The sequence below is a fragment of the Mixophyes fleayi genome, chromosome 3, assembly GCF_038048845.1.
Source record: "Mixophyes fleayi isolate aMixFle1 chromosome 3, aMixFle1.hap1, whole genome shotgun sequence".
In the NCBI taxonomy this organism is placed as follows: domain Eukaryota; kingdom Metazoa; phylum Chordata; class Amphibia; order Anura; family Limnodynastidae; genus Mixophyes; species Mixophyes fleayi.
In genome coordinates this window covers 236,472,636-236,484,763 of record NC_134404.1, presented here as the reverse complement: position 1 = coordinate 236,484,763, position 12,128 = coordinate 236,472,636, and the positions used below count along the sequence as shown (strand labels likewise).

Genomic DNA, 12,128 nt, shown 5'->3' with positions numbered 1-12,128 from the left:
ACTTGAAGCTATGCAGACAAAGTTATCAAATTAATTTTAGCACCCTAATATAAAATTGTTTTCTGCAATCTCCAACTAATCCCTAGTTCCAATTTTGTTCCCATTTTTAAGATTGACTTTCTGCCAATCTTGTGCCTCTGACCCAGTTATGAAGTTTAAGAAATAGTGGCCTGCCAATTACATATGTTAGTTCCTTTAGCAGTTGTGGTTTGCATGCCATCAGAGTCACCCGCTTTGTTTGTCTTAATCTTTTTTAGTTGTAACGGCACTACCTCCTGTTAGACAAGTAACATTTATTGTGTGTGTGTATAGATCATTGCAACACAACAGATTTTCTAAACATTTTATCCTCTTTGTGAATACAGATCCAAATTATTTCTTAAGGATCAGTTTTCTCTTATCTTCTACATTTTATCATATAGCGGCCCACTGTTTTACATTTTATTTTTCTTACTATTTCTGTTTTTGAAAAGTATTTTGTGATCAAACTTGCTATTTTTGGCAAACTGTTTTTCATATTCTGTTATTTTGTTAACCTTATTTTATTCTACAGCAGTATTATTCATTTTATATGCTCTTGTTTTCTTTTTCCAATAGTTTATTATTTAAATCATTGGTTGCCTTTTACTCATAGAAATGTTTTTGCTATATGGTATGTACTTGCAATAGTGTTTATTTAAAATATTTAAATATTTCCCATTTGGTCTTAATGTTTAAAACAACATTTTCTCATTCTGCAAGCTACAATGCATCTCTGAACTTGTAAATGTTTGCTTTCTCTTACATCACAGCTCATAGTTTTTGGTGCTCCCTTACAAAAAAATCTTATTGAAACTGAATGGTACCATGTTGTGATCACGTTTCCACGATCATTTTACTTGTACATTAAATATGTTGTCCTTGAAAATGATTTTGTGCTGCTTGACTTGGTACAATTAGTTTTATTGTCCCTTTTTCCAATTTATGTCTGGATAGTTAGTTCCTCTCCTTAATACTTGTGTATGCCTTGAGTTGTCATGGGAGCTGTCTATCAGGCATAGTTAAGGCCCTTTTGGGTGTGGTTCACACTGCATCTGGTTTTAACTGTATTTTATTGATGTTTGAAGAACATAGGTCAGTGTAGGACCTGCATACAATGAGGTACCCTTGATGCCGGGGTGGATGATTAAATGTTCTGATCAAAATGTGATATAATGCCTCATGTTTTCATTTTACATTTTGCACATATAAGGTAAATCCTGTTAATTGAATTGGAGTGCATCAGTTAAATCATATAAAAACACAGCATGATATGGGCACACGTGCATAGACTCCTGCCTTGGTAACCTGTCAAGACTAGATCCGCAGTCAAAAATACAGTTTTCTCTCAAATCTATATATATATATATACTCTGAAGATGAATAAGCAATAGCCAGACCAGGCATGAAAAATAGAGTGAATGTGTTGAGTGGTGGCTGAGTTCTGCACTTATCTCAGAAAGGTCAGCTGCTGGCAGATAATGACCAGTTCACAGCTTGGTCACTTTCCTTAGCATATCTTTCTATCAGTGCCAATATTTCCATGTGGAAGAGCAGGATGTCTGCATATATGGATGTGTATATTGATAAGGAGATAATATCCTTCAGGCTCAATAATATGTGAAGTATTGAGATTAGTCTTCAAAAAATCTGTAAATATCTGATTATATGTGTTCTGTTTGACTATTAAATGTCTTTTGTTTTTTTGTTTTTTTTCTCTTAACAGCTTTGTCTGATTTGTACCTTATGTGCTGTGTTTTGGGTAAGTCAAATGTACCGTTTATTTCACTGTTGTATGTGTAAGGGTCGCAAAGACTTAAATAACCCTTAATTCACCCACTGTGTTTAATGAGTATAATGAATATATAATTCAAATACAGAATTGTTTTGAAGTATGGGAAAGGAATATTATATCCAGTATGGTTTTCCAAGTAAGGAAATTTAAAGCACCTCAAGTCAAGGATAGACAAGCATTGCTAGTAATGTTCAGTTGTTTGCCTATCTAATAATATACTTACTTCACATGTTTAATGTCCCCAGTTATCTCCAGAATTTATCCATTGCCCCAGTAGTGATATCACCTGTTTAACATCTTCCAGAATCTTCTGCTTGTTCTCACTATGCACACAGCGCACATCTCTAGAGAGTTGTACAAAGTACAGGATGTCCAAGGGTGAATGTCATTGTGAAGATTATCAAGAAGTATTTAAACATGTGAAGGGGTTTTGATGGCCATCTATATAGATAACTAATGGTACTTCCATAAGATGCATAGTGCAAATTGCTGTCTTCAGGGGATGCAGTATATCCTGACACTAGTTATTGGGTTTTATGTTTGATAGGTCAGGATAGCTTTGAACTACTGAAGAATTGCAACTAAACTGTATTTTTTTCACACCGTAAGCGTTACATTTATGAGTAAGTAATAGATTCCTAGTCATCAGTGAGTAAGAAGCCTGCATTGGAAGCTGGTTCTATGTCTATCAGCATTTCATCTACTCTACTGCCCCCTCTCCTTTCTCTATAGAAGTTTCCATAAATTCTGTACTTGGACAGATTATTGGGCTGTTTAGATGTAATTGGAAGCTGTTTGGTCCCAATAAGACAATTGATTGTAATCTATAAATGTCCATTGAGATGGATGGTAATATTGGAGCAATGATTACATTTACCCGTGTATGCGGTCATCATCTGAACACTCAGATTTTGCCCTGTTGAATCCATTAGAATAGCCAAATCATGTATACATGTATAGATAAATCTGACAACAGTCAGATGTCCTGTGTTGGGCAGCTTAACATGAGCACTTCTTTTGTTAAATAATAGCTGAAATTAATTTAAAGTGCTCATAATGGGATAAACATGTTTTTTTTGTTTTTTTTAAACCTTAGTGGCAAAAGAAAGGATTGGCAATTCTCTTTTGTATTCTGCAATCCTTGGCATTGACCTGGTAAGCATATCTTATTATATCTTCTGCACCTCATTGCAAAAATAAGCTTTAACCTTAAATTTTTTAACTGCACTTTCATTACAGGGAAAGTTGTGTACTTGAAACTTAATTTATTGCATGCATTTGTTTCACAGCCTTTTTTTTATGATGTTTTCTGTATGCTATCTGCAATGGCATTTAACATGGTTTTTAAGACCCACAAATTGCATCCTAAGTATTTATCCTCCTTAATCCCTCCATGGCTGCCATTACAAATGGGTAGAATCCCTTTCCTCAATTTCCTCTGTCTTTTCCTCTCTCTAGTAATAGGTAGGTCAGGTAATGTTTGTATTGTTTTTCTTTAGTACAAGGGGCTTCACTTCTCTTTGGTCTGGTGATGCACCATCCAATGCTATAAGCCGAGGACAAGGCTAGCTACTCTGGGAACATCAGTCTGCTACTTCCGGTAGCAGACTGATGCACATTCTCGCGGTCTACATCATAGGTCACAGGCACCAAGATGATGACCAGGCTAAAGGCTGGCTCTAAAGCATTTCCTGCATTGGGAAACATTGTGCCGTAATTGCTTGGTGTACAACAACTGGGGTTGGCCGTGGAATGGAGTCTGAGTTAATACCACAAAAGCTGATGGGCACCCACACTAAGTAAGCCCCGTAAGTTAGGAGTACTTGATCTTATGCAATGCTCACTTTAGTTAGCAATGTCCTCTCTCCATACTTTTGTAGAGCATGTGGAAAGGAAGGGCGTCCTAAAGATACAACAGCATAAAGTTTGTGTAGTCGAAGGAGTCTTTTTTGTACAACATGCAGTTCTCAACCCAAGGGGGAAACTTCACTCCTAAGCAGTATAAGGAGCTTAAAGCCTGGATGAGACTATTTTGTAACTAAGTAAGATATGAGTGCTATACAGGGGATAAAGATAGCAAGGTGACGAGCCTGAATTTAGAAAAGAAGAGATCAGACTGAATTCTCCAGGGTATTTAGATGATTCCTCTAGTAATGAATCTGGAGAGATTGAAGAACCATTTTGGATGTTTCATTTAAACAATGTGACGGTTTTGCTTAAGTATGTATAATAATCTATTGGCATCGATGATGAACCAACTGCCTCAGAGACTCATAAATCCCTTTTTGAAGTTTGCAATAGAAAGGGAAAAGTTTCCCCTGTATATCAGGTAGTGAAATAACTTATCCATAAGGAATGGGCATGTGGACTAGTGTCAGTCTAACTTAGAGACTGGAACATGTGTTCAGTGATGCTGAGGCTCAGAAGTGTAGCTTGGTCACAAAAGTAGATGCACCTGGACCAAGGGGCTTTTCTTTACTAATTAAAGCCCACCTTAACCTAACCTGACCACTTGTAGTGGTCCAGGGAATGTAAAAGACGGGCCTGTTCAAAACAATTTGAAGTGTTTTTCCACGTAGAGTATCTTTCCACTTAAGTTTGCACACCTGCACAGAAGTTTGAGCAGGTGCCGTCTGTAAAATCTTGTCCCCAAACACACCTGAAGAGGAACGTGCATTCAGCTAATGAAGTGAACTAGAAAAAATAATGTTTTGTTGATTTTTCTCAGATGTGAAGTGCCTCAATAAATACAATTTTCATAAATCACTCAAAATTGTAGTAGATGATCCCAAAATAAAAAATTTTGGGATTTATTAACAACCATAGAAACAATTTCTGAGATGTTTTTCAAAAAATGGCTTTTTGAGAGAACCAAAATTTAGATTATTTTTTTTTTTTTTTAAAAACCTTAAAAAGTTTTTAGTAAAAGAATATGTAACAAACATGGCAGGTACAACAGAGTACATTGCATAATGTAGATCCAATAAATCGGTCAGAACTGCCCATAAACAAACAATCAAAAAAGTAACAAAAAACAATAACACAAGAAACATTCAAATACACATAAGACAAAGACTTTAAGGGGGAGAGGGAGACGGATACAAAATTTAGATTTTTAAAATTTTACATTTTTCATTTTTATTGAAACATACTGCTGTGTTATATATCATATATAAAGAGATTTAAAATGAGACTTTGCCCAACTCTCTCTCAATTAGGTGACCTACAAATGCAATTTAAAAAAATGTTGAAAGCAAATTAAGAATTGCAGCTTTAAAGGCATATAGCTTCAAAACCAGTGCACACAACTGCCTAAGATTTTTGGGGTTTTCTTTACACCCATGGCAGCATTTATTATATCAAATTTCATTACAATCTGAATCTGTCAGTTTGAAACCCTGTGTTGGTTTGATGTGTAATGACCATATATAATTACAGAAGAGACCCGGCCTACATGGCAGTCTGTGTGGCCCAAGCTAATGGAGCCGGTCCTAGCCTATTAGTGGCTGGGGAAACCTAAGACCTCCTGAATAATCCCCCCTTAAACATTGATTAACTTCCTGGTGGCTGGCTGCTCCCCTGGAGCCAGCCACCTTAATGCATGTGTCGTGTGGATCAGCCTAAGGCTGCTCCGCCCCCCCTTCCTGATCCTTACCTCCTCGCCTCCTTCTAACATTTCTCCCCAGCTCCCGGTGGGTGCGCACATCTTGGAAAACTGCCTGTCTCTAGGGTCAAACGATCAATGACAGCTGCGTCTCCCTCCTTGCCTGGTGCACGCAGATCAGAACACAGGTTACTAGATGTGTTAATGTATTTTCTCGTATGCAGTGTATGTTTAATTACTTTTTAACCATCATTTCTTGTACTGGGGGGCACTACTGTATAGCATAATATGATTTGGGGGCACTATTGTGGCATCATTTGAACTGGGGGAATTACTGTTTGGCATAATTTGAACCAGAGGCACTACAGTATAGTATAATATGATTTGGGGGCAGTATGGCATGTTTTTTTTAATGTTTAAACACCGATTTTGTTGGAGGTACCAATAAATATAAGCTTAATTTTATTGATAATTTACATTTTTATTCCTGTGAGTGTTTGTGTAGGTAGTCCCCAGTGCACTGATTTGCCCGGGGGCCTTTATTGTTGTTAAGACGACCCTGCATCAGTTGTGGTTGAGGCTAATACAGTAGAGCAGTTTAAACATGCTCGGGATAGACATAAGGATATCCTTACAAAGAACTAAGGATCAAATAGGTTTTGGTGTTATCATAGGTTAGAAAATGGGCAGACTAGATGGGCCAAATGGTTCTTATCTGCCATCAAATTCTATGTTTCTCTTCAGTGGGCCAAAAATTATATATTGCAGATAAACAAACGTAAAATCCCTTCTGCAACTGCACCTTGTAGGATAGGGATTTCTCTCACTGCAGTGATTAACTTATTGTTTTTGATTTTCATAGTTTTCTGCACATTGGGCTTTAGATTGAACACCCAATTTCCATAAAAGAATACCCACATTTTTGATTAGTGTCCTATACTCTATGCACAATATTGAGAGATTAAATAGAACAGGTGGAGGACAACATCTTTATCAAGAATGTGAAGAAATATTATTCCTAATAAAACCTAAGAGAAAGTTTGTTAGTTGGAGTGGAATGTTTTCATATGCACACCAAATATACTACTACTTTGTGATCAAAATTCAATTAGATGCAATGTAAAATACAATTGCACCCGGTCCATGGTTTTTATTGCAACTAGGGTGCTTTAGTGTGGAGCTTGTATGTTTTCCCCTATAAGTGGCTCCAGTTTCCTTCCACTGTCTTAGAACATATTAGTAGGGTAATATTTGTGTGGTAAAGAAACTCCAATTTTGGCATAGAATGAATGATTGAAATATATTTTATTTGATGTGTCAACCACAAAATGAGCATTAATCATCCAAGCTTGTACAACTCTAGAATACCAATCGTGCTTTTTAAAGTGGTCGGTAATATGCTGGTGCTATACAAATTAAGGTTAATCATTGTAATAACTTAAAAACGTAGGGTTCCCTAGCAATATATCATATACCTTTTTAAGAACAGATGTTTTTTTTTATACTATTTCAGGATCAGAATAATTTTAATAAAGCTTCAATTTCACCTCTAAAATAACTTTTTTTTTTTTTTTTGTGTGTGTGTGTTTTAGTCTAGCTATGCAAATTGTATATTTTGTCATGATTAATAGCTTTTTTTTTTCATAGCAATTTGGAATAAATATACTTTTTATATTATTTGTGCATCGGCAAAGTCCACTTCTCTACAGTGCAATCTCATAAATGTACACCTCAATTTGATACGCTAGTTCTGGTGATTATAATAGTAATATATGTGCTTTAATACAAGGTCTGAGTATTGAAAAATAATTACATTTATTCATTCAAATTGAAAAGGCTGGTTTTTTTTTTGTTTCACTGGATGCCTTTTGCCTCTCCCATCTTCCATTCAGTGGTACCAGATGGATGGCAGGATGGACCAGATACGTTTCCCCTGCACCTTAGAAATGCTAGACCTCTTGCAAAAGTGATATAATGTTCGTTGAAATAACCAACATTAGGAGGCAACCCCTGGTTATGTCCGTTTTGCCAAATGCAGATGCAAATCTTCCTGATTGGAAGATACATTGTTGCAAGCTGTATTGTACAAATCAGGTGCTTGAGAACCAGAATAAATGAATACAGAACTAGAACTAGAGGCTGTTGGTTCCAGATTCAGCAGTAAAGTGGGGACAAGCCAGTGCCATTTTGAAAAACCATTTTCCTTAAGGCTTCATTGTCTATAGGGTGGGTGTGCATTAAGTGCATAAAATGGATTTTTAATGTCCAGCACACACATGTTATGGTTATTTTATGCACAGTGCAGATTATCTTGTTCCATACTCTGCATGTGCTTCAAAACAAACATGGACTATTGTGGATATCTCAATTTATTTCTTAAATTTTATTTTAGGTATAGCATCTCTTATATTCCGTTTGCAAGGTAAGTTCACAAGCTTCTAATGTTTTGGAAATGTACAATAGCAGTAATATGTAACAAGAAAAATGTCCCTCTGTTGGCTCACTTCCACATTTACTAAATCATTAATGGCAACAAATATGGCTTGAAATTTTCAAACCAGAAAATGTAACATTTTGGTTTGTTATGGCAATTTAATATTTACTAAATATATAATGTTATGAGTATTTGCCCTTAAGTGTTTTTCACATTTTGTTTTTTTTGAACATTATTTTGTGTTGATCTATGATTTATGAAAATAAAATGTGAAAATACTTTTTACAGCCACTGTGTACACGTGTGTGTAACTGTTTGAGCCACGTGCCCTATACTATATTACATAGCCTAACATAGTATCTAACTGCTTCGATTGACTACACAGCTGGCCACTCACATACATATTCCTTTTTAAATAAATTCCCCACCCATTGCACCATGTGTGGCCCATCCCTTTCAGATCAAAATTTGATCTGTTTAGATTGGAATTGATTGGTCTAGGTGCTATATTAGGGTGGAAAACCATTAGTCGGCACATGTTTACATCATTGATTAACATGGAAGTGGTGGAGAGTGCTGAGCAGCTAGTTGTGATTCCTGAACATTTAAATTGCTTACAGATCTGGACATTGAGCTACTGTGTTCCACATTGTGTGGTAAGCCACACAATTTATGGCTTATGACATTGTCCAAGGAGAAATATCATGTACTCCGATATTAGACTTAGAGTTTATATGTGTCTGGTTTCTATTGTTTATAGCATGTGTTCTACTTGCACAGTGGGTTTCTTTGAGGAGGCAAAGTTTATAGCAGTAAATATAAAAGGATCACTGCTTGCAGATAAGCATGAGTAATCCTGGCCACGCTTGAAGCGATTCTGTCATTCAGTCAAAGTGCCGAATGACAGGATCACAGGACAAATTGGATGAAGTGTGCGACCAGAGTACTTCCAGCGTCCATGAGACATATTAAAGATGTAGGAACATGACCGCACATACAAGCTCATAGCAATTATTTTCTGAGTACATTTACCAATGTGTTTGTGAATGATTATATTGCATTATTTTTGGGGGGTTTTGAGCCACACACAGTTGCCTGATATTGCTACAGATATTGAAGAGCATGGAGCTAGCTTACTCCCATGTGTAATAAGTTTTTAAGTTGTATGTCATGTGTTTACACACACATATTGTAGTCAAGAAAACAAGTGAAAAGATTGAACGATTTATAATTCATAATCTGTCTCCTTGTTACATTGTGAGAAGCTTTGCGTTATTGCAATTTGAAGTGATAGAATACATTGTGATTGATTCATGATACTAATGTGTGGTCGGTTAAATCTATTAGTATCTGAAATGATTTGCTTTTGATACTATGTCTCTTTTTTTTTTTTTTTCCTCCAAAAAGGGATGCCATCATAAAGTGCTTTACGAGCTGTATGAATTAAAGTTCAAGAACAAGATCACTGCTGCCGAAATCGAGGGATATAGCTTGTGATATCAACTAGGTTTATATTTTCTTTCTTTTCTAAAAAACAAAATGTATTTTTTGTACGTAACAAAATATTGATTCTTTACATTTTGCTTTTTGAAACACCAATGTTTGTATTTTTTAATAATTGTTTTAATAATGCATATTTATACAGCTACAAAAATATTTGCACTTGTGAAATATGTTGACCATAACTCCATTTTTCGGGTTTTTTTCTTTACTCCAAAACATTTTATTTCCTGTCCTACACTACCTTTGTTTGTAAATATTTAAAGCTTTAATAAATCTACTTGGTGTACATATAATATGTATGTTTGTGTACTCTGTATTTATTTTGAAAAACAAAATTATTATATAATGGAATTGAACCGTATACTTTGAAATCATAGGCTTGCTCACAGGGGTTGGGTAAGTGTCTCCGACTACGAGAACACCGACAAGGACTTACTCGACTTCGGAAGGCAGAAGGTGGCAATCACGAAAAGATGGTAACGGCGAATCTTTGAAATCACTATTTGCCAGCATCGCGATGAATGCACAAGACGGCACACAGTCATGTGACTTTTGGGACTGTACTATTAGGGGTGTTAGGCGCGGAATGTGTAAACTAGAAGGGTTGCTGTAAACTATTTTACATTCCGTGACTCCCTGCATGAGTCATTTAATACCCCTAATATTACAGTCCCACAAAGTCACATGACTTGTGTGCCGGCTCGTGCATTAATCGCGATTCTGGGAAGTAGTGATTTCAAAGCTTTGCTGTTACCATCTTTTCGTGATTGGCAACTTCTGGCTTCTGCAGTCGGGTAAGTCCTTGTCAGTGTAGTGGTAGTCACGTTAAGGCCTACCACTGGCTCACAGGATGTGTCCAGACACACCTTAAATTTGGGCATAACGCCCTTCTAACCTGTTTTTATATACAGACTGCGGGAATGTAGTGCGCGTGAAGAATGATCATGAAAGGGAGGATGAGGGCTTTGGGATGGATAAATGTTTGCCATAAAAAATTAAAATAGATTCCTTGTGTGTGCACAACCTAATGTGACATGACTAGAATTGGAATTATTCTATAAAGCTCATTTTGGAAGTGGAGCCAAAATATTGCTAATGTAATTTTCCCTTTGCATCTCTTTATAATTATTTGTAACCAGGGAATATAGATTATTTAAGTATAGAATGAATGGTATTTTATAATTGAAGTTTAGTCTATGTGAAAATAAATGCTGAGATCTGTATCAAGCTTGAAATGCCCTCAATGGACCATCAAACAGAGTTCACCCTAACACTGACCTGTATAACTTCCACCAACTGCAATTTATTAAACTACTATCGAGCTATACCTTAATAAAACTCACCTGCTGCATGTAAGACTGTCCAGATTATTTTCTTGTGATGTTTTGATGAGTTGTTAAAATTGACAAAAGCCACATGGAGCAAAGGTGGTTGCAGAAAGGTATGCACCAACCATCAGAAACGAACTAAAAAAACATTAAAATGTTAGGGCTCAGTTGGTGAACATTTTTTTAATCGAAAGGCCACATCCCTTTTCTGAAGGATCCCATAAGACCGCAAGTTCTATTGCAGGTTGCAGAAGTGTGTACATTTAGCATTTATGCACAAGAACATAGTTGTATAACACAAAATTAAAGTTTGATAAGAATACAATAGCTTTATATTATTGAGACAAAAAAGGAAATAAAAAATGTTCATGGATCAAAATATTTTAATACACACATAAAACATTGGTTATAATTTTATTCCTGTTAGAATTGTGCTACAAACTTGATTTTCTGTTCTAGATTTGATGTATTCAGTATGTTAATATTCCAAGTGCTGGTCTGTTATCTGTGACCTTAGACAAGTCTTGTCTTTTTTTCCCACTTGAAAAAATGTAAACTGCAGCAATAAATTGTCCAAAGCAAGACAATAAACGCTGAGCATATTTTAGTAATCGGGCCTATTGTATAGTAGTCCATATTTCTACAGCATCTACTTTGTTACTAACATGTGACTTTGTAATGCCCTCCGAAAGTTTTATCCGCTCCATATGTAAACTGTCGGGTGCATGTGAGACGTCCACCAGATGTGGCTGAAAAGCCAATTTTAACTTCAAATTGTGGCTTTCAACGTTTTTAAAACTCTTGTACATCACAACTAGCGTACCTTGGAATGGTACGGAAGGTCAACCCTTCATGTTTTCCCATCATAGAAGGTGCACTGTCTGTGCACACGCTATCAAGATCGCACATTCTAACATTTATAGCTTGACATTTCTCTTGGTATTGATATTTTTCAATATGCAAAGTGTTGCTAAAGCTAGCAACTCATCATAGCCACATAAATCTGCTGTTGTAGCACCAATAAATATTAAAACTTGTGCATAAACAGTAATGTCTGTAATGAAATAAGTAAGGCCTTCACCCGGGCATCTGTACTGAAGCTATTCAGTTAAATTTGCAGCCAGTAAAATGACACATAATAAAGACTGTCCTGATGTCCCCTCACTGTCAAGTCAAACATATTAGTTTAAAGCTAGCATTTTTTAAAAAAAAAAAAAAAAAACAGTTTTAAAATGGAGATGGTGGTTCTAAAGTGCCTACCACATCTAGGACACCGCGGTGGCAGAAAAGAAAAGTTGTGCAAGATAGGATTGTCCTTGGGCTCTCCCACCCACCCTTATGTTATCTTAAAAAGGACATACACACTTTAACAAACCAAGCACTTCAGCCACAAAAGTGCCACTCCTTGTGGCTGATTTGCTTGATTTGGTTGGGCCCCCACAAAAC

General features: G+C 36.1%; 1 protein-coding gene across 2 annotated transcripts in view; it reads left to right on the top strand.

The window, feature by feature from the left end:
* Positions 1–9,647, top strand: part of SFT2D1 (SFT2 domain containing 1) — a 56,045-nt gene extending 46,398 nt beyond the window's left edge. For both annotated transcript variants that reach the window (XM_075203297.1, XM_075203296.1), the window contains exons 5-8: positions 1,745–1,780; positions 2,910–2,968; positions 7,810–7,839; positions 9,259–9,647. In XM_075203297.1, the coding sequence (XP_075059398.1) occupies positions 1,745–1,780; positions 2,910–2,968; positions 7,810–7,839; positions 9,259–9,298 (165 nt within the window). In that variant the 3' untranslated portion in view covers positions 9,299–9,647. The remainder of the gene's footprint in view (positions 1–1,744; positions 1,781–2,909; positions 2,969–7,809; positions 7,840–9,258) is intronic.
* The last annotated feature ends 2,481 nt before the right edge of the window (positions 9,648–12,128 follow it).